Here is a 20,928-nt window from a genome sequence, read left to right as displayed (position 1 = left end):
GCGGCGGCAGGCGGGGGCTCTGCCCCGTCGACGTGCACTTCTCGTATATAAACCAGGATCACCTGCCGGGCCACCTAGCCGCGGTAGAGTATCGCCGGTGTAACGTATGGGTTACCTCGATGTACTTGGGCCGCAGGTGGCCCGCGGGCCGCAGCTGCGGGCCGGCGCGCGCGGCGGCGGCGATGGCGCCCGAGGGCGGCGGCAGGCGGGGGCTCTGCCCCGTCGACGTGCACTTCTCGTATATAAACCAGGATCACCTGCCGGGCCACCTAGCCGCGGTAGAGTATCGCCGGTGTAACGTATGGGTTACCTCGATGTACTTGGGCCGCAGGTGGCCCGCGGGCCGCAGCTGCGGGCCGGCGCGCGCGGCGGCGGCGATGGCGCCCGAGGGCGGCGGCAGGCGGGGGCTCTGCCCCGTCGACGTGCACTTCTCGTATATAAACCAGGATCACCTGCCGGGCCACCTAGCCGCGGTAGAGTATCGCCGGTGTAACGTATGGGTTACCTCGATGTACTTGGGCCGCAGGTGGCCCGCGGGCCGCAGCTGCGGGCCGGCGCGCGCGGCGGCGGCGATGGCGCCCGAGGGCGGCGGCAGGCGGGGGCTCTGCCCCGTCGACGTGCACTTCTCGTATATAAACCAGGATCACCTGCCGGGCCACCTAGCCGCGGTAGAGTATCGCCGGTGTAACGTATGGGTTACCTCGATGTACTTGGGCCGCAGGTGGCCCGCGGGCCGCAGCTGCGGGCCGGCGCGCGCGGCGGCGGCGATGGCGCCCGAGGGCGGCGGCAGGCGGGGGCTCTGCCCCGTCGACGTGCACTTCTCGTATATAAACCAGGATCACCTGCCGGGCCACCTAGCCGCGGTAGAGTATCGCCGGTGTAACGTATGGGTTACCTCGATGTACTTGGGCCGCAGGTGGCCCGCGGGCCGCAGCTGCGGGCCGGCGCGCGCGGCGGCGGCGATGGCGCCCGAGGGCGGCGGCAGGCGGGGGCTCTGCCCCGTCGACGTGCACTTCTCGTATATAAACCAGGATCACCTGCCGGGCCACCTAGCCGCGGTAGAGTATCGCCGGTGTAACGTATGGGTTACCTCGATGTACTTGGGCCGCAGGTGGCCCGCGGGCCGCAGCTGCGGGCCGGCGCGCGCGGCGGCGGCGATGGCGCCCGAGGGCGGCGGCAGGCGGGGGCTCTGCCCCGTCGACGTGCACTTCTCGTATATAAACCAGGATCACCTGCCGGGCCACCTAGCCGCGGTAGAGTATCGCCGGTGTAACGTATGGGTTACCTCGATGTACTTGGGCCGCAGGTGGCCCGCGGGCCGCAGCTGCGGGCCGGCGCGCGCGGCGGCGGCGATGGCGCCCGAGGGCGGCGGCAGGCGGGGGCTCTGCCCCGTCGACGTGCACTTCTCGTATATAAACCAGGATCACCTGCCGGGCCACCTAGCCGCGGTAGAGTATCGCCGGTGTAACGTATGGGTTACCTCGATGTACTTGGGCCGCAGGTGGCCCGCGGGCCGCAGCTGCGGGCCGGCGCGCGCGGCGGCGGCGATGGCGCCCGAGGGCGGCGGCAGGCGGGGGCTCTGCCCCGTCGACGTGCACTTCTCGTATATAAACCAGGATCACCTGCCGGGCCACCTAGCCGCGGTAGAGTATCGCCGGTGTAACGTATGGGTTACCTCGATGTACTTGGGCCGCAGGTGGCCCGCGGGCCGCAGCTGCGGGCCGGCGCGCGCGGCGGCGGCGATGGCGCCCGAGGGCGGCGGCAGGCGGGGGCTCTGCCCCGTCGACGTGCACTTCTCGTATATAAACCAGGATCACCTGCCGGGCCACCTAGCCGCGGTAGAGTATCGCCGGTGTAACGTATGGGTTACCTCGATGTACTTGGGCCGCAGGTGGCCCGCGGGCCGCAGCTGCGGGCCGGCGCGCGCGGCGGCGGCGATGGCGCCCGAGGGCGGCGGCAGGCGGGGGCTCTGCCCCGTCGACGTGCACTTCTCGTATATAAACCAGGATCACCTGCCGGGCCACCTAGCCGCGGTAGAGTATCGCCGGTGTAACGTATGGGTTACCTCGATGTACTTGGGCCGCAGGTGGCCCGCGGGCCGCAGCTGCGGGCCGGCGCGCGCGGCGGCGGCGATGGCGCCCGAGGGCGGCGGCAGGCGGGGGCTCTGCCCCGTCGACGTGCACTTCTCGTATATAAACCAGGATCACCTGCCGGGCCACCTAGCCGCGGTAGAGTATCGCCGGTGTAACGTATGGGTTACCTCGATGTACTTGGGCCGCAGGTGGCCCGCGGGCCGCAGCTGCGGGCCGGCGCGCGCGGCGGCGGCGATGGCGCCCGAGGGCGGCGGCAGGCGGGGGCTCTGCCCCGTCGACGTGCACTTCTCGTATATAAACCAGGATCACCTGCCGGGCCACCTAGCCGCGGTAGAGTATCGCCGGTGTAACGTATGGGTTACCTCGATGTACTTGGGCCGCAGGTGGCCCGCGGGCCGCAGCTGCGGGCCGGCGCGCGCGGCGGCGGCGATGGCGCCCGAGGGCGGCGGCAGGCGGGGGCTCTGCCCCGTCGACGTGCACTTCTCGTATATAAACCAGGATCACCTGCCGGGCCACCTAGCCGCGGTAGAGTATCGCCGGTGTAACGTATGGGTTACCTCGATGTACTTGGGCCGCAGGTGGCCCGCGGGCCGCAGCTGCGGGCCGGCGCGCGCGGCGGCGGCGATGGCGCCCGAGGGCGGCGGCAGGCGGGGGCTCTGCCCCGTCGACGTGCACTTCTCGTATATAAACCAGGATCACCTGCCGGGCCACCTAGCCGCGGTAGAGTATCGCCGGTGTAACGTATGGGTTACCTCGATGTACTTGGGCCGCAGGTGGCCCGCGGGCCGCAGCTGCGGGCCGGCGCGCGCGGCGGCGGCGATGGCGCCCGAGGGCGGCGGCAGGCGGGGGCTCTGCCCCGTCGACGTGCACTTCTCGTATATAAACCAGGATCACCTGCCGGGCCACCTAGCCGCGGTAGAGTATCGCCGGTGTAACGTATGGGTTACCTCGATGTACTTGGGCCGCAGGTGGCCCGCGGGCCGCAGCTGCGGGCCGGCGCGCGCGGCGGCGGCGATGGCGCCCGAGGGCGGCGGCAGGCGGGGGCTCTGCCCCGTCGACGTGCACTTCTCGTATATAAACCAGGATCACCTGCCGGGCCACCTAGCCGCGGTAGAGTATCGCCGGTGTAACGTATGGGTTACCTCGATGTACTTGGGCCGCAGGTGGCCCGCGGGCCGCAGCTGCGGGCCGGCGCGCGCGGCGGCGGCGATGGCGCCCGAGGGCGGCGGCAGGCGGGGGCTCTGCCCCGTCGACGTGCACTTCTCGTATATAAACCAGGATCACCTGCCGGGCCACCTAGCCGCGGTAGAGTATCGCCGGTGTAACGTATGGGTTACCTCGATGTACTTGGGCCGCAGGTGGCCCGCGGGCCGCAGCTGCGGGCCGGCGCGCGCGGCGGCGGCGATGGCGCCCGAGGGCGGCGGCAGGCGGGGGCTCTGCCCCGTCGACGTGCACTTCTCGTATATAAACCAGGATCACCTGCCGGGCCACCTAGCCGCGGTAGAGTATCGCCGGTGTAACGTATGGGTTACCTCGATGTACTTGGGCCGCAGGTGGCCCGCGGGCCGCAGCTGCGGGCCGGCGCGCGCGGCGGCGGCGATGGCGCCCGAGGGCGGCGGCAGGCGGGGGCTCTGCCCCGTCGACGTGCACTTCTCGTATATAAACCAGGATCACCTGCCGGGCCACCTAGCCGCGGTAGAGTATCGCCGGTGTAACGTATGGGTTACCTCGATGTACTTGGGCCGCAGGTGGCCCGCGGGCCGCAGCTGCGGGCCGGCGCGCGCGGCGGCGGCGATGGCGCCCGAGGGCGGCGGCAGGCGGGGGCTCTGCCCCGTCGACGTGCACTTCTCGTATATAAACCAGGATCACCTGCCGGGCCACCTAGCCGCGGTAGAGTATCGCCGGTGTAACGTATGGGTTACCTCGATGTACTTGGGCCGCAGGTGGCCCGCGGGCCGCAGCTGCGGGCCGGCGCGCGCGGCGGCGGCGATGGCGCCCGAGGGCGGCGGCAGGCGGGGGCTCTGCCCCGTCGACGTGCACTTCTCGTATATAAACCAGGATCACCTGCCGGGCCACCTAGCCGCGGTAGAGTATCGCCGGTGTAACGTATGGGTTACCTCGATGTACTTGGGCCGCAGGTGGCCCGCGGGCCGCAGCTGCGGGCCGGCGCGCGCGGCGGCGGCGATGGCGCCCGAGGGCGGCGGCAGGCGGGGGCTCTGCCCCGTCGACGTGCACTTCTCGTATATAAACCAGGATCACCTGCCGGGCCACCTAGCCGCGGTAGAGTATCGCCGGTGTAACGTATGGGTTACCTCGATGTACTTGGGCCGCAGGTGGCCCGCGGGCCGCAGCTGCGGGCCGGCGCGCGCGGCGGCGGCGATGGCGCCCGAGGGCGGCGGCAGGCGGGGGCTCTGCCCCGTCGACGTGCACTTCTCGTATATAAACCAGGATCACCTGCCGGGCCACCTAGCCGCGGTAGAGTATCGCCGGTGTAACGTATGGGTTACCTCGATGTACTTGGGCCGCAGGTGGCCCGCGGGCCGCAGCTGCGGGCCGGCGCGCGCGGCGGCGGCGATGGCGCCCGAGGGCGGCGGCAGGCGGGGGCTCTGCCCCGTCGACGTGCACTTCTCGTATATAAACCAGGATCACCTGCCGGGCCACCTAGCCGCGGTAGAGTATCGCCGGTGTAACGTATGGGTTACCTCGATGTACTTGGGCCGCAGGTGGCCCGCGGGCCGCAGCTGCGGGCCGGCGCGCGCGGCGGCGGCGATGGCGCCCGAGGGCGGCGGCAGGCGGGGGCTCTGCCCCGTCGACGTGCACTTCTCGTATATAAACCAGGATCACCTGCCGGGCCACCTAGCCGCGGTAGAGTATCGCCGGTGTAACGTATGGGTTACCTCGATGTACTTGGGCCGCAGGTGGCCCGCGGGCCGCAGCTGCGGGCCGGCGCGCGCGGCGGCGGCGATGGCGCCCGAGGGCGGCGGCAGGCGGGGGCTCTGCCCCGTCGACGTGCACTTCTCGTATATAAACCAGGATCACCTGCCGGGCCACCTAGCCGCGGTAGAGTATCGCCGGTGTAACGTATGGGTTACCTCGATGTACTTGGGCCGCAGGTGGCCCGCGGGCCGCAGCTGCGGGCCGGCGCGCGCGGCGGCGGCGATGGCGCCCGAGGGCGGCGGCAGGCGGGGGCTCTGCCCCGTCGACGTGCACTTCTCGTATATAAACCAGGATCACCTGCCGGGCCACCTAGCCGCGGTAGAGTATCGCCGGTGTAACGTATGGGTTACCTCGATGTACTTGGGCCGCAGGTGGCCCGCGGGCCGCAGCTGCGGGCCGGCGCGCGCGGCGGCGGCGATGGCGCCCGAGGGCGGCGGCAGGCGGGGGCTCTGCCCCGTCGACGTGCACTTCTCGTATATAAACCAGGATCACCTGCCGGGCCACCTAGCCGCGGTAGAGTATCGCCGGTGTAACGTATGGGTTACCTCGATGTACTTGGGCCGCAGGTGGCCCGCGGGCCGCAGCTGCGGGCCGGCGCGCGCGGCGGCGGCGATGGCGCCCGAGGGCGGCGGCAGGCGGGGGCTCTGCCCCGTCGACGTGCACTTCTCGCGCCGCCGGGCCTCCTCCAGACTGAAACACAATACAGACATAAGACGACATAATAGTATTTTTCTCAAAAATGGACGGCAAAGTCGACTTTGCGGTCTAAAAAATTGGTCGCGAAGCGCGTAGTTTATGGTCAGACAAAAATTAAAAAGTTAAAAACATTGCAGTCTCGATTTTGGGACTGCAATGTTGCATACAAATTCCATTATTTGTCGAGTTCCAAACTTTTTAAAAGTCGAAATGGCCATATCAAATGAAGGCACAGACTCATTAAACAGCCAAACAGATGATTAGTACCGCGACTATTTAGCTGTCTCAAATAGGTTGGCGTATTTTCGGCAGAAAAATACACTTCTATTTTATTTATTAAAAAAATAAAATGGCGGGAAGGGCTTTTTTCTGTGAAAATATATAAGTAAGAACGTTGGTTTTGTAAAATATTTCTATGATATTTGTATTTCTTGCACCATTTTTGAGAAAAGCACTATATATGACTCGGCTGGAAGGCTACTTGCTGGCTTCGGATTCAATTAAACGGACTCCCAAGGTCGTCCGTTTAAAACGAATCCTCAGCCTGCAAGTAGCTACTTCCGAGCCTCGACAATAATGTACTATTTTCTACTCCCGTACTTTTATTTGTCATTTAAAGGGTCGTACACACACCTTTAAAACCCTACCTTATAGTTGTCAAGACGAGCGTTTAGTCTATTCCCCAAAAAAAATTTGTGCATACACGCAGTATCTTTTTGGCGATTTTACGATACTTCGTATAATAAATAACCACTTAAAAAATATTGAATGAAATACAGTGTTGCCAACCTTATTTTAAATGTCATCTCTGACAAATAAGTGAACCATAGACATTTTTTTTAAATTTTATTCATTCATTCATTCTTTTCCCGCCGGTACCCTCCATTTTTGCTACTTCTTGATTTAAAAATATTTGTTAAATTTACAATTTTATTTCAAAGTAAATGCTTGGTCGTAGAAAAAGTATTGTATGCAACGTTGTTTAACTGAGTCAAAAAATACTCGTGGCGTCTTTATTAACAATTTGAGACGAAGCCGAACTCACGCCACTCGCCTTTTTTGACCTCTCTTAAACAACGATTGCATAAAATACTATTATATACGGTAGGGTCGGATAAAATAAAAGCGAAATTTCTAATGTACAATGAAACTTTTAAATCAAGCCAATTTCATCACAAACAAAAAAAAGACCTTTTTATTTTGTATAAAGTTTCAATAGCTGGCCACCTTATACTAAAATGAATTCTATTCATAGGTTAATATTCTATTTTGCCTGGCCTGAGTGCTGGTGGCCTAGCGGTAAGAGCGTGCGACTTGCAATCCGGAGGTCGCGGGTTCAAACCCCGGCTCGTACCAATGAGTTTTTCGGAACTTATATACGAAATATCATTTGATATTTACCAGTCGCTTTTCGGTGAAGGAAAACATCGTGAGGAAACCGGACTAATCCCAATAAGGCCTAGTTTCCCCTCTGGGTTGGAAGGTCAGATGGCAGTCGCTTTCTTAAAAACTAGTGCCTACGTCAAATCATGGGATTAGTTGTCAAGCGGACCCCAGGCTCCTATGTGAGCCGTGGCAAAATGCCGGGATAACGCGAGGAAGAAGGGGTCATCCATTAATTACGTCACACGTTTAGGGGGAGGGAGGGGGTCAAGAAAATGTGACATATTGTGACATGGGGGAGGGGGGGAGACACAAACTTTGTTACGTCACTTTAACTTCATCAGTAACCGAAAATTTATTTAAATTATTTAGTTCGCTGTACATTTAAATAACAAGTTTTTAAAACGAAAATAGTTTTAATCGTTTAATTTTCTTTCCTAAGCAGTTTTGGGTTATAAAATTACTAATATTTATATCGTCAAAAATATTTTGATAAAATATTAATAATACTTAGGTACATACTTGATTCGATTTGGCGATTTCGTAGAAAAAATGTGACGTCACACTAGGGGGGGAGGGGTTTGCCAAATGTGACCAAGTGTGACAAGAGGGGGGGGGGGGAGGGGTCAAAACCCTAGAAATTGGTGTGACGTAATTAATGGATGACCCCGAAGAAGAAGAAGATTTATAGGTGAATATTCTATTTTGGTGTGGCCAGTTACTACAAGTGGCCATTACCTGAGTAGTTTAGTAGGTGGGTTGAGTGGTAAGCTCTTCGGACGGCGGCACGAGTCGTGACCTCTCAGCTCGACATGTTCCAACTGATCCTACACAAATACAAAACGATTATATTTTAATACAGACAGCAGCAAAAGTTGCTAAGCGGGCGGGGTGTTCAAAATGATCTTGACGCGACTTTATTGTTATAAGATCATGCCAAGGTAATTTTGAACACCTCGCCGCTTAGCAACTCCGCTGCTGACTGTAACATTTAATTTTTATGTACAAATACATTAAAAAAATTAAAAAAACAATTTTTTTTGGCGAAATTGACCTAAACTCATATTAATTTTTTTCCTTCTTTTGACTTCAGAAATGCGTGGTTAAAATTATTCGGTTTCCTCATGTTACACCGTGTATGGTTCCGATTCAGACCACAAGATGGCAGACTTCCAACGCGCACGGCCCTTATCCTCCTAAGGCCCAAGGGTCTACCTATAGTACTTATCCAATTCAATGAAATTTAAATCATATTCGATTGGAACAGAGTTGTTTTTGCTTTGTTTCGTTCAGTTTTTGAACAACGCAAAATCAACTCTATTTCCTACTTTGTAGGTTCAAATTTCTGTGGCTAATTATGCATTTTCCATTTGTATGGCTGGGCCTTAGGAGGCTATAGAAGATTAACTCACCGAATTGAGCGACTCCGGTCCGGAATCCCAGTCTTGCTCCTCGGCGAAAAGTTCCTCCGCGTAACAGATCAGGAATTCCGTTACCACCGCCTGCAACAAACAGTACAACTCGATTCGCCTATTTTTGAAGTGAAATAGTTATTTGTACAACAAGAGATCAAAGTTTGATATTTCTTCGAGTGCTTATATTGAGTCCCGTGCAAGCGAAAGATTCTATAATTTATTCTATATCTCTAATTTAGAATCTTGAGCGTAGTAAGGGATTCAAAAGCGCACGAGATGTAAATAACTTTGATCTCGTGTAGTACACAAAATTTTTCACCCTAAGCAGTGAGAACATACCTAGAGGCACAGAGATAATAGAACCCAAGTATATCGAACTTGTATTAGACCCCGCATGTTGAAATGACATTTGACTATAAAGGTCACTTGAACGACATTTTGTCTCACTCAGTGATCAAAATGCGATTTTGCTCACTCATTTTGTCTCACTTAGTGAGCAAAATACGATTTTGCTCACTCATTTTGTCTCACTTAGTGAGCGAAATGCGATTTTGCTCACTGAGTGAGACAAACTGAATCTGTGAGCAAAATCGCATTTTGCTCACTGTTTTTAAGAAGCCAAGTACCCTTGTTCGAGCTGCTGAGGTGAAAACTTCTTTAGCGGCGCTGAGCACTTTTTGAGGTGGGGATAAAATGATAAACTCGCGACAGCGTAACGCGTAACGCGCTGACGTCACGTGTGACGGACAATGTTATTCACCAAAGAACTTTAGTCATAACGTATCATAATCAGGTCAATTATTTAAAACTGGAAGTTTATATTAAGCAATAAAGCTCAATGTTCTAATCTTGTACGGGCTGAAATACGAGGATCTCACAGTTACATTATATCACTCAAATATAATTCAATAAAGCTACATCTTGATGAAATCGCTAATAAAAGTGAACTCTAGTACTGGTGAATAAAACTCAAAATATCATGACCAAATATATTTAGATGCGAGGTCTGCAAGGTATAACTTTACAATTTCTATTCGATTTTTAAACAATTAACGCTACAAATTTGAATTTCGAATTTTAAACAAGCTCACTGACCAGCAATTTCGGAACTAAAGTTTTTCAATAGAAAGGAGGATGGGTCAACTATACATAGTGCTGCAGATATTTTGTCATTGAGTTTTCACTTCTGTCGGCACTCCCGGAGTGCAACCCGTTGTTTTTTTTTTTAATGTCTTCATCATCATCATATCAGCCAGAGGACGTCCACTGCTGAACATAGGCCTCCCCCAGAGTGCCACAATGACCGGTCTTGCGCCACCCGCATCCAGCGGACTCCCGCGACCTTTACCGCAGGTCGTCAGTCCACCTTGTGGGGGGTCTGCCCACTAAATGTCTTACTAGGGTTATAATTGCTTTTTTGTTGTTACTATCTGATGCCGGATCTTGGAAACCTCAATAAAAATTAAACATGTCTGTGTTATTAATTATGTCTATAAAATGATTATGTCTTAAGTACCACATGACCGTCTACCCACATTTAAATCTAAGATATTGCCAAAAATAATATTTAGTTCCAAGAAATAAGTATAATCTGTATTAAATTATTAGTATTTGTAATTATTTGTTTAAGGATTGTCGCAAAATTGTAAATAATGTATATAGGTATTAGTTAATTATTTAAAATTTAATGTTTTTTTTATGTTTTTATAGTTTAAACTCGTTCCCAATATTATACTTAGACAACGCTATATACTCCATAATTGTCGTACTGTATCAGGTGAAGTACTTTGGTTCTATTGTAATGCGACATATGTAATACATACGATGTGGTTGTACTTAATAAAAAAAAAAGTACCTGTACCGAGACGTGTTGCAGCGCGTGCTGCGGGCGGGGAGAGCGGAGCAAGTTGGGCGCCCACACGATGGCCATGTTGCGTGCCGTCATGCCCGTCACGTCTCCTAGTAGCGACACGCGGCGGTGACGCATCAGGTTCTAGCGTGGTACATCACAAGGCTCACCTGCACAGAGACGTGTTGTAGCGCGTGCTGCGGGCGGGGAGAGCGGAGCAAGTTGGGCGCCCACACGATGGCCATGTTGCGTGCCGTCATGCCCGTCACGTCTCCTAGTAGCGACACGCGGCGGTGACGCATCAGGTTCTAGCGTGGTACATCACAAGGCTCACCTGCACAGAGACGTGTTGTAGCGCGTGCTGCGGGCGGGGAGAGCGGAGCAAGTTGGGCGCCCACACGATGGCCATGTTGCGTGCCGTCATGCCCGTCACGTCTCCTAGTAGCGACACGCGGCGGAGATGACGCATTAGGTACGCTAGCGTTCTGAAAAGTGACAAGAAAAGTTAAACCTTTTTCAGCGTAATTATGCGAAGACAATTTTAGTTTTTCTTATCTTTCTTTCCTAATGTATTTTTTAGACCACTTTTTCCATTCCTCTCGTAAGAAGGTGTAGGGTACACAATGAACCCATGGTACACTGAACCAAAGGAAATGCAACGTTGCCAAACCGAACAATGACAAAAACACGTTTGCTTAATTTTAGTGGCCTCATTCGCTCGTCAATCAGGCCAGCCTGTAAATCGCACGAGTATAATGATTTGCTTTGGAAAGTTTCCAAAATTGCGAAACTTTCACATTGAAAAAATTCGGAAATCCGTCATATTTTTGTATGAGATCGAAACTGTTGCGTACACTGACGCCGCATATTTTCTCATTCGTATACTCAATAGATAATTTTAGTTTGGTTTAATTTAATTTTAAAATCAAAATTAATTTATATTTTAATGTAATGAGCACGTTTATATCAACATTTTAATTTATATTTAGCCATTTCTATTTAAAGTTGGACCCCCGACTTGTGTTTTAGATTTTGGAAATGTTAAATTATTTCCACACAGAATCACGAGCTCTTTCGATCCCAATACGACAAATAAAGTGTCCCCAAAAGTTTCATACAATTTTTGTTGTCCATTTTGTTACGGTCACAGAAGGTTGTATTGAAAACCGTAACCAAACAGACTTGCCCAAATTTTTATGGGCACTTTTTCTCAGTAAAAATGGTAAAGGCTCGTTGGGCGCCCACAGGATTTTGAGTAGAAATAATATAAAAATTCCCATTCTAAAACAAAATGTTTTTGGTACAACTTTAAATAGAAATGTCCATTAACAAATATGTATATTGTTTTTTAAACCCACACTGTAAGGGTACTAATGTACTGTCAAATTGACTGACCTGTAATGTGGTGGTGGTAGCTTGACCACGACATCTCTGACCGCTTTCAGCCGTTTGGATTCCTCTGTCTGGACAGCTGACACGAAGCTTTCATATAGCTGGTACGTGCAGAGCGGGTTTGGCAGTTCTCTGAAAATAAAAATATTACTTTCATTATACGGATACTGTTGGATACCTGTATAGATTGGAAAATCTAATTGTTAGTACTTACTTACTTACTTACTTGGTTCACGCGGTACATCTAATGGGCGAGTCCGACTCACACTTGGCCGCTTTTTTGAAGTGAAAACTTCTTTAGCGGCGCTGAGCACTTTTTGAGGTGGGGAAAAAATGATAATCTCGATTCAGTGTAACGCGTAACGTAACGCTGACGTCATGTGTCACGGACAATGTTGTTCACTAAAGAACTTTAGTCATAACGTATCATAATCAGGTCAATTATTTAAAACTGGACTTTTATATTAAGCAATAAAGCTCAATAGTCTAATCTTGTACGGGCTGAAATACGAGGATCTCACAGTTACATTATATCACTCAAATATAATTCAATAAAGGTACATCTTGATGAAATCCCTAATAAAAGTGAACTCTAGTACTGGTGAATAAAACTCAAAATATCATGACCAAATATATTTAGATGCGAGGTCGGCAAGGTTCTACTCGAATTTTAAACAATTAACGCTACAAATTTAAGCTCAGTGGCCAGCAATATCGGAACTAAAGTTTTTCAATAGAAAGGAGGATGGGTCAATAAAATTACACATAGTGCTGTAGACATTTTGGACTAGTCTTTGAGTTTTCACTTCTGTCGGCACTCCCGGAGTGCAACCTGTTGTTTTTTTTACCTATTATTACTCTGTGCTCGTGTCTTCAACTGACCTGAAGTACATCTTGAGTAGCGAGGCCGTGGCGTGCGGGTCCTGCGGCAGGTCGGGGGCCTCGCCGCTGTCGAAGGCGGCGCGCAGGCGCTGCGTGAGGCCCGAGCCCCCCGACAGCCGGTAGATGCCGTCCACGGCGCCCCGGGCTTCGATGGCCTTAGCGCACTCCACCAGGACTAGGGGCACTGTCGACAAATATCAAATTAATTCGTTTATTTTGGTCCCAGGGTATAGTTCGTTTTTTTTTAGCATTAGAAAGAACTTGAAAGAAGGTAAGCGATCTTGGCATGTCTTTTAATTGAAAAACGCTTTTTAAAAATCAATAACTGTTACTTATGAAAGCAGAAGAATATATATGATCATATTAGATTCATAATTGTTACATATTTGCCGTAACTTATTTTTAAAATGTGTTTTTCAATTAAAAGACACATGAAGATTGTTTACCTAATTACTAATGCTAAAAAAAAAGAAGTATAGTCGAGGCAGAGGCAGACCAAGAAAGAGATGGCGGGATGACCTGGATGCATTCCAGCGGGATAGGCGGGATCTCGCTCAGCACATGGATTGAAAAGGGAGAGGGGAGGCCTTTGCCCAGCAGTGGGACACACACAGAGGCTAATAAAAAAAATGTTGGTCCTACGAGGGTTGCACTGAAAATGTCGGGAATAGAGAAATCTGTCGCATCTAGACAGTCAATCTTTATTTTAATGCATACTTAAACTCAAACTGACCACGCATATAAATTTTCTTTTGAAAGTAATCATTCTGTAATGCACACGGCTCATAATCCCAAAGTCCTTTTTGTATGGCGATTTTGGGGCCTTAGTGGTTTTGTATGAAATTCGTGGAGTAGCCAACGGAATTGAAGTTTTTTTTAAATGTATATATATATAAAAGATTTTTTTACTGTTGTCATATGAATATTTAGGAATGTCGAAATCTGCCGATATGCAACTTTTTTGGCAGTCTTTTTAATTAACAGCACAAATGCGATTTTAATTTTTGACGTCGCTTTGGAATGACATGCTTCTTTAAGATCACCCATGGGATAAAATGAAAGTGACTTTCATATTTATTTTTAACTGCAAACGAGCGTACGATGAACTCTAGTTCATAAAAAAATAACAGAAGCCCATTGTAACTTTTATTTATTCGCTGAGGGTATATTGAAAACCGTTTAAAAATATGATCCGAAAAATCACTTGGCCAAAAATTCAAATAATGTTCGACATACAATTTTCAAATTGCCAGTAATTCTTAAATACAAATGACAACCAAATGGAATATACCTTAAAAGTTTTATAAAGAGTTACATTTTTATAAATTATATGCCTCTTTCTATTATGTTATTTCTAAGTGTCCCATTCCCGAATATTTCAGTGCGACCCTCGTACTAGAAACCATGTAAACTAGAGATACCACGAATATTCGGCAACTATTCGGTATTCGGCGTTTTGGTATTGGCGAACAGTTTTCAAAATAATTGTGACTCAAAATGTTCGCAAGTCATGCACATGTTCAGCTTCGGTCGAGAGAGATGCCGAATATTCAGTATTCGACCAAAATCACTATTCCAGGCATCTCTAATGTAAACAGACGTTAGACTTATCGTTACACGCTTGAAATAGCGTTTCTTTGCTATTTAAGCCGGCTTCTCGAGCGCCGTGAAAGTATGAAACGCCGCGTCTGTCTGTGTGTTTGTATGTTCGCGATAAACTCAAAAACTACTGAACGGATTTTCATGCGGTTTTCACCAATCAATAAAATGATTCTTGAGGAAGGTTTAGATGTATAATTTGTTAACCCGTGCTAACTAATTAAATAAAACACACCATCATGTTCGAAGTTGAGTAGATGCTCCCCAAGGTCACAGCCGAACACTCGCTCCCTCAGGATGCCCTGCTGCTTGAGCCGCCGTCTCGAAGGGCGGGACAGTATAAAACTTCTGAACAGGGAAATCAATTTTCCGTGTTTCCGAAGTACCGGCTTTATTGGTGCCACTGCTACGGACCTGTAAAACAAAATTTTATTAAAATAAGTTTTTGGCAAAAATTTCATTTTTGGTACAAGGTTTTATCGCTGACTGTACTTTTCTTTCCTCAGGTAACTAATGCTCATCGAGACAATTCTAAAAACCCCAAACACAATTAGGTTTCGTTGTTTTATCACATAGTTCCTATGGCCACCTCCGGTCTCCATCATCAGATCAGCTCGATGAAACCATAATATTGCATTGTCACTCGACTTACGTATGTATGCAAAATTTCAGCTCAATCGGAAACCGGGAGATGGATCAAATTTAAATTGCAAGATTTGATTACACACAGACAGACAGACATACAACGGTCAGGTGAAACTAAATAAAAGCTTGTAATAAATAATGTTTCTTACTGTTTTACGTCATGACCGTCAGGGCCAAATACGGCCCGCGACGCGTTCCAATCCGGCCCGCGGGGTTCAGCATTCATTGAGAGTGGAACTGTTCCTAACAGCAGCAACCAGACACCCTCCGCGCAATAACCGACGATGGCCCGCGCGAAAGTTTCTGAGGCGCAATATGGCCCTCAGGTAAAAAAGTTTGGACACCCTTTAAGGGTTGGCATCCTGCCCGTAAAATTTCACAAAGTTCTAGGGCTTGACTGGCGCGATCTGCGAAATACTTCGACCGGTAAACCCCATTAATTGATTAGTTAAAATGTTGTAACTAATTTTGTTAACGCTGATTTAATTTCTAAGATTCATTTAGCACCACGCTTTTTATACTGTGCTTTTGCTGTAGGGGCAGCTGCAGCGGCTGCAGCGGCAGCGGTCGGCAACCTTTTAGCAGCCAAGGGCCACATAGTAGTTAACAAATTGGACGCGGGCCGCACTTTGTTAATTTTTATGACTTTATCAGACATTGTCATTTGTCAATATTACATACTAAATAGCCACCGCTGCTGTAGGGGCATGGCACACTGCGTCCGATTCGCATTCCGACGTGCAAATCGGACGCAGTGTGCCATGCCCTATAGAAGGTGATAACTGTGATAAGACAGGACACTCACCCGACTACAGGCGGAGGCTGCGTCATGTGCCTGGGGACTTTATCCCCGATCACGGCCACGCAGTGGTGCGGGAAGAGTCCGACCCGGAACTCGCGCTTGCCGCGCCACCATGTTGACTCTTGAGGACCCGGAGACAGGACACTCACCCGACTATAGGCGGAGGCTGCGTCATGTGCCGGGGGACTTTATCCCCGATCACGGCCACGCAGTGGTGCGGGAAGAATCCGACCCGGAACCCGCGCTTGCCGCGCCACCATGTTGACTCTCGAGGACCCGGAGACAGGACACTCACCCGACTATAGGCGGAGGCTGCGTCATGTGCCGGGGGACTTTATCCCCGATCACGGCCACGCAGTGGTGCGGGAAGAATCCGACCCGGAACCCGCGCTTGCCGCGCCACCATGTTGACTCTCGAGGACCCGGAGACAGGACACTCACCCGACTATAGGCGGAGGCTGCGTCATGTGCCTGGGGACTTTATCCCCGATCACAGCCACGCAGTGGTGCGGGAAGAGTCCGACCCGGAACCCGCGCTTGCCGCGCCACCATGTTGACTCTCGAGGACCCGGAGAGAGGACACTCACCCGACTACAGGCGGAGGCTGCGTCATGTGCCGGGGGACTTTATCCCTGATCACGGCCACGCAGTGGTGCGGGAAGAATCCGACCCGGAACCCGCGCTTGCCGCGCCACCATGTTGACTCTCGAGGACCCGGAGACAGGACACTCACCCGACTATAGGCGGAGGCTGCGTCATGTGCCGGGGGACTTTATCCCCGATCACGGCCACGCAGTGGTGCGGGAAGAATCCGACCCGGAACCCGCGCTTGCCGCGCCACCATGTTGACTCTCGAGGACCCGGAGACAGGACACTCACCCGACTATAGGCGGAGGCTGCGTCATGTGCCTGGGGACTTTATCCCCGATCACAGCCACGCAGTGGTGCGGGAAGAGTCCGACCCGGAACCCGCGCTTGCCGCGCCACCATGTTGACTCTCGAGGACCCGGAGAGAGGACACTCACCCGACTACAGGCGGAGGCTGCGTCATGTGCCGGGGGACTTTATCCCCGATCACGGCCACGCAGTGGTGCGGGAAGAATCCGACCCGGAACCCGCGCTTGCCGCGCCACCATGTTGACTCTCGAGGACCCGGAGACAGGACACTCACCCGACTATAGGCGGAGGCTGCGTCATGTGCCGGGGGACTTTATCCCCGATCACGGCCACGCAGTGGTGCGGGAAGAATCCGACCCGGAACCCGCGCTTGCCGCGCCACCATATTGACTCTCGAGGACCCGGAGAGAGGACACTCACCCGACTATAGGCGGAGGCTGCGTCATGTGCCGGGGGACTTTATCCCCGATCACGGCCACGCAGTGGTGCGGGAAGAATCCGACCCGGAACCCGCGCTTGCCGCGCCACCATATTGACTCTCGAGGACCCGGAGAGAGGACACTCACCCGACTATAGGCGGAGGCTGCGTCATGTGCCTGGGGACTTTATCCCCGATCACAGCCACGCAGTGGTGCGGGAAGAATCCGACCCGGAACCCGCGCTTGCCGCGCCACCATGTTGACTCTTGAGGACCTGGGGACGCAAACAAGTAAATTATCAAATTGTTCAATAGACGAAGGACTGATTTCTACATGCAGTTTGTACAATAGCCTTTCATACACACACACACACGCACTCACGCACGCACGCACGCACGCACACACGCACGCACGCACACACACACACACACACACACACACACATAGAAAGACACATGTAAGTATACTGGTAAACGTAATTCAAGACCAAAAAAAGTGAGACAATGTTGCCATTGCAATAATTTGTTTCTAAAATTGTAAATTCCTTTTGATAAATAATCACGCTAAGATAATTTATTCATTAGTAATTTTACTCCTACTATTTATAAAAGTACTTTTATTTATTTATTTATTTTTACATAAATACAAGACGCGCTAGTAAAAAAGTGGAAACATTTCTTACTTTTTTTGGTCTTGAATTACGTTTTGCAGTATACAGAATTTCTTGGTTTATTATCACCACAATCCATATTATTCAAAGTTCATCATCTTTCTCGCATTATCCAGGCATTTTTCCACGGCTCATGGGAGCCTGGAGTCCGCTTGGCAACTAATCCCAAGAATTGGCGTAGACATTAGATTTTACGAAAGCGACTGCCATCTGACGTTCTAACCCAGAGGATAAACCAGACCTTATTGGGATTAGTCCGGTTTCCTCACAATGTTTTCCTTCACCGAAAAGCGACTGGTAAATATCAAATGTGACGCTCCACAGAAAAAGGTACCTTATGGCGGCCGGCGCTAACGTCGCATAGCGCCGCAATAATATTGGAGCGGCGTTAATAATAGCGTAAGCGCCAACCGCCATAAGGTACCTTTACCCGTGGGACGTCACAAATGATATTTCGTAGTCGTACATAAGTTCCGAAAAACTCATTAGTACAAGACGGGGTTTGAACCCGCGGCCTCCGGATCGAAAGTCGCACGCTCTTATATATTATTCAAAGTTAAGACAAGATAATATTGTTGTAATAATCCGTCGAAAGATCATTATACAACAAATTGATGCAATGAAATTTGATCCATATTGATCTGTGGTAACAGACGTCTGATACCGAGTCGCGACGATCCATATTGATCTGTGGTAACAGACGTCTGATACCGAGTCGCGACGATCCATATTGATCTGTGGTAACAGACGTCTGATACCGAGTCGCGACGATCCAAATTGAGTTAGTGTCACATGTGTGATACTAGGGCGCTCCACGGGTTAAATACAACATCAATACACTTACCAGGCATGTCTATTATTGAGATCATATCGCCAACTTCGAAGCTGATTTCGTCCCTCGCCTGCGAAAACAAATGTTTCATAAATATAATTATGTCTTGTTTCAATGAATAGCCACTTGTTGCGAATTTCCTATTTTTCGCACTTGGGGGTCATCCATTAATTACATCACACGAATTTCTAAGTTTTTTGACCCCTCCCTCCTTGTCACACTTGGTCATATTTGGCGAACCCCTCCCCCCTGGTGTGACGTCACATTTATTCTACGAAATCAGCAAACATTTATTTAATATTTTATCAAAATATTTTTGACAAAAGTAATATTAGTAATTTTATAACCCAACACTGATTGGGACAGAAAATTAAACGAATAAAAACGATTGTCGTTCAAAACACTTTTTTAACCGTACAGCGAATAAAATAATTTAAATATATTTTTTTGTTAGTGATGTACTTAAAGTGACGTCACAAAGTTTGTGCCTCCCCCCTCCCCCTTGTCACAACATGTCACATTTTCTTGACCCCCCCCCCCCCTAATCGTATGATGTATGTAATGGATGACCCCTCCCCTTGTATTGTATTTTTACAAGCTTTTATTTAGCTTCATCTGACCGTTGTCTGTCTGTCTGTCTGTCTGTAATCAAATCTTGCAAGTTAAATTTGATCCACTTTCCGGTTTCGGATCGGATCGGATCAAATCGGATGACAATGCAATATTATGGTACCATCGAGCTGATCTGATGATGGAGACAGGAGGTGGCCATAGGAACTCTGTGATGAAGCAACGCAACCTAATTGTGTTAGGGGTTTTTAGAATTGTCTCGATGAGTATTAGCTGTCTGTCGTAAGAAAAGTACAGTCAGCGATAAAAGCATGTACCAAAAATGATTTTTTTCCAAAAATTTTATTTATACCTGTGAGACGTATTTTCGTACTGAATAGGCGGCGGCGACGGCGGGCGTGTTTATGGAACTAGAATCCTCGTTAGCCACCAGCAGTTTGTGCCCTGAAAATGTACATTATACTCATTTATTTACATACAATATACACGGTGTAACATGAGGAAACCGAATAATTTTAACCACGCATATCTGAGGTCAAAAGAAGTAAAAAATGTAATATATATTTAGGTCAATTTCGACAAAAAAAAATTATTTTTTTTTGTTTCGTTGTTTCAATTTTTTTAATGTATTTGTACATAAAAAATAAATTTTATTGGTAAACTTGTCACTTAAAATTGATTTTTACATTTTTTTTTCGTAGAACCTACTTTTTGCAAAGTGTTACTTGTCACTTTTTGACATCTATCAATAAGGATATTTAGACTACGTCCCATAGCAGCAACATCACCATCAAAAAGGCCTTTTACACTATGTAACAATAAAAACTTGTTTTTTTTTAAATTAATAATATCTCTGAAACTAGGCGAATTTCAAAAAAGTTTATAGGACATTTTTGTCTCTAAATATGATCAGGAATACGCTGTTAAAATTATTCGGTTTGCTCATGTTACACCGTGTATATACAGTGGTACTACTAAACGAAATTAATAACAAGCTTAAATCTAAAATAGGCCCCTGAGGCATTGTATCAAGCAGGGAATGCAAATCGGTTATTTTTTGTATGGAAATAACCACGGTTTCGGTTAATAACCGATTATTTACATACAAAAAATAACCGAAAATAACCGATTTGCATTCCCTAGTATCAAGGATGCTGGCGGCATTTCCTCGCTGTATCGCAATGCTGATACGTTGTGCGAGGTAGCCGCCAGCTCTTCGGTCACCAGTTACGTCAACCAGACGCTTCGCGATTTCTGCGAACAACTTATGCGCGCTGGGACCCCATGGACCTAGAGTTTCAACTCCAAAGTGTTGTAAAGTGTATATATTGTTGGAAATTTCCAGAAACTTCTAGGAAATATCAGGAAAAAATCACAAAAAATCCTATTCTGAGAATAGAAAAAAATTGATTTCCATAAAAAATACGAGAAGTGACTGAATTTTATTTATTTATTTTGTTTTTCCGTAATTTTGGAAACCCGTACATCACACAAGTCCGGGCGCCTGGCAGCTGACCTGACAGTGTTAGTCAAATTGACGGGCTAATAGTTTATAATGTTTCAAGGACCTGGCAGTTGTTCATCGGTATAGATCAGAGTAGCGGGCCCGGACGCCTGGCAGGTGTTCATCGGTGAAGGTCAGAATGATGAACCAGGAAAGTCTTTTATGAAATGTTTTCTAATTATGTAATGTACTTTTATACGCTTACCTTTGTTGTCCATCTGTAGCCAATTAAGAACTGGTCCGCAGTTGATGGAGTCGTCCGCTATAATGGACAGATGGTGCATATAGTCCGCTATGAGACTCCTGTACTCCGTCTCGTCTCTCCATCTCCCTCACCTTTATT

At 49.8% G+C, this 20,928-nt stretch overlaps 3 protein-coding genes across 3 annotated transcripts in view; all 3 read right to left on the bottom strand.

Annotated features, from left to right (window-relative positions):
• Positions 1-10,454, bottom strand: part of LOC134677810 (GTPase-activating protein CdGAPr-like) — a 43,162-nt gene extending 32,708 nt beyond the window's left edge. The window contains exons 1-2 of the mRNA XM_063536238.1: positions 10,386-10,454; positions 8,522-8,611 (exon numbers count right to left, since the gene is read on the bottom strand). Of these exons, the coding sequence (XP_063392308.1) occupies positions 8,522-8,611; positions 10,386-10,454 (159 nt within the window). The remainder of the gene's footprint in view (positions 1-8,521; positions 8,612-10,385) is intronic.
• Positions 10,455-10,674: 220 nt separating this feature from the next.
• LOC134677809 (GTPase-activating protein CdGAPr-like) lies at positions 10,675-17,036 on the bottom strand. Its single transcript, XM_063536236.1, has 9 exons — positions 17,011-17,036; positions 16,719-16,868; positions 16,427-16,576; positions 15,989-16,138; positions 15,697-15,846; positions 14,482-14,660; positions 12,648-12,831; positions 11,769-11,897; positions 10,675-10,858 (listed from the first exon to the last, which is right to left on the bottom strand). The coding sequence occupies exons 1-9, from the start codon at positions 17,034-17,036 to the stop codon at positions 10,675-10,677; spliced, it is 1,302 nt and encodes a 433-aa protein (XP_063392306.1).
• Positions 17,037-17,125: 89 nt separating this feature from the next.
• On the bottom strand, positions 17,126-20,900 carry LOC134677905 (GTPase-activating protein CdGAPr-like). Its single transcript, XM_063536350.1, has 4 exons — positions 20,791-20,900; positions 19,434-19,525; positions 18,524-18,581; positions 17,126-17,283 (listed from the first exon to the last, which is right to left on the bottom strand). The coding sequence occupies exons 1-4, from the start codon at positions 20,867-20,869 to the stop codon at positions 17,153-17,155; spliced, it is 360 nt and encodes a 119-aa protein (XP_063392420.1). The 5' UTR covers positions 20,870-20,900; the 3' UTR covers positions 17,126-17,152.
• Positions 20,901-20,928: the final 28 nt, after the last annotated feature.

Source organism: Cydia fagiglandana, chromosome 27, assembly GCF_963556715.1.
Source record: "Cydia fagiglandana chromosome 27, ilCydFagi1.1, whole genome shotgun sequence".
NCBI classification, from domain to species: Eukaryota; Metazoa; Arthropoda; class Insecta; order Lepidoptera; family Tortricidae; genus Cydia; species Cydia fagiglandana.
The sequence above is the reverse complement of the archived record's forward strand: the minus strand, read 5'-3'. Positions and strand labels throughout refer to the sequence as shown.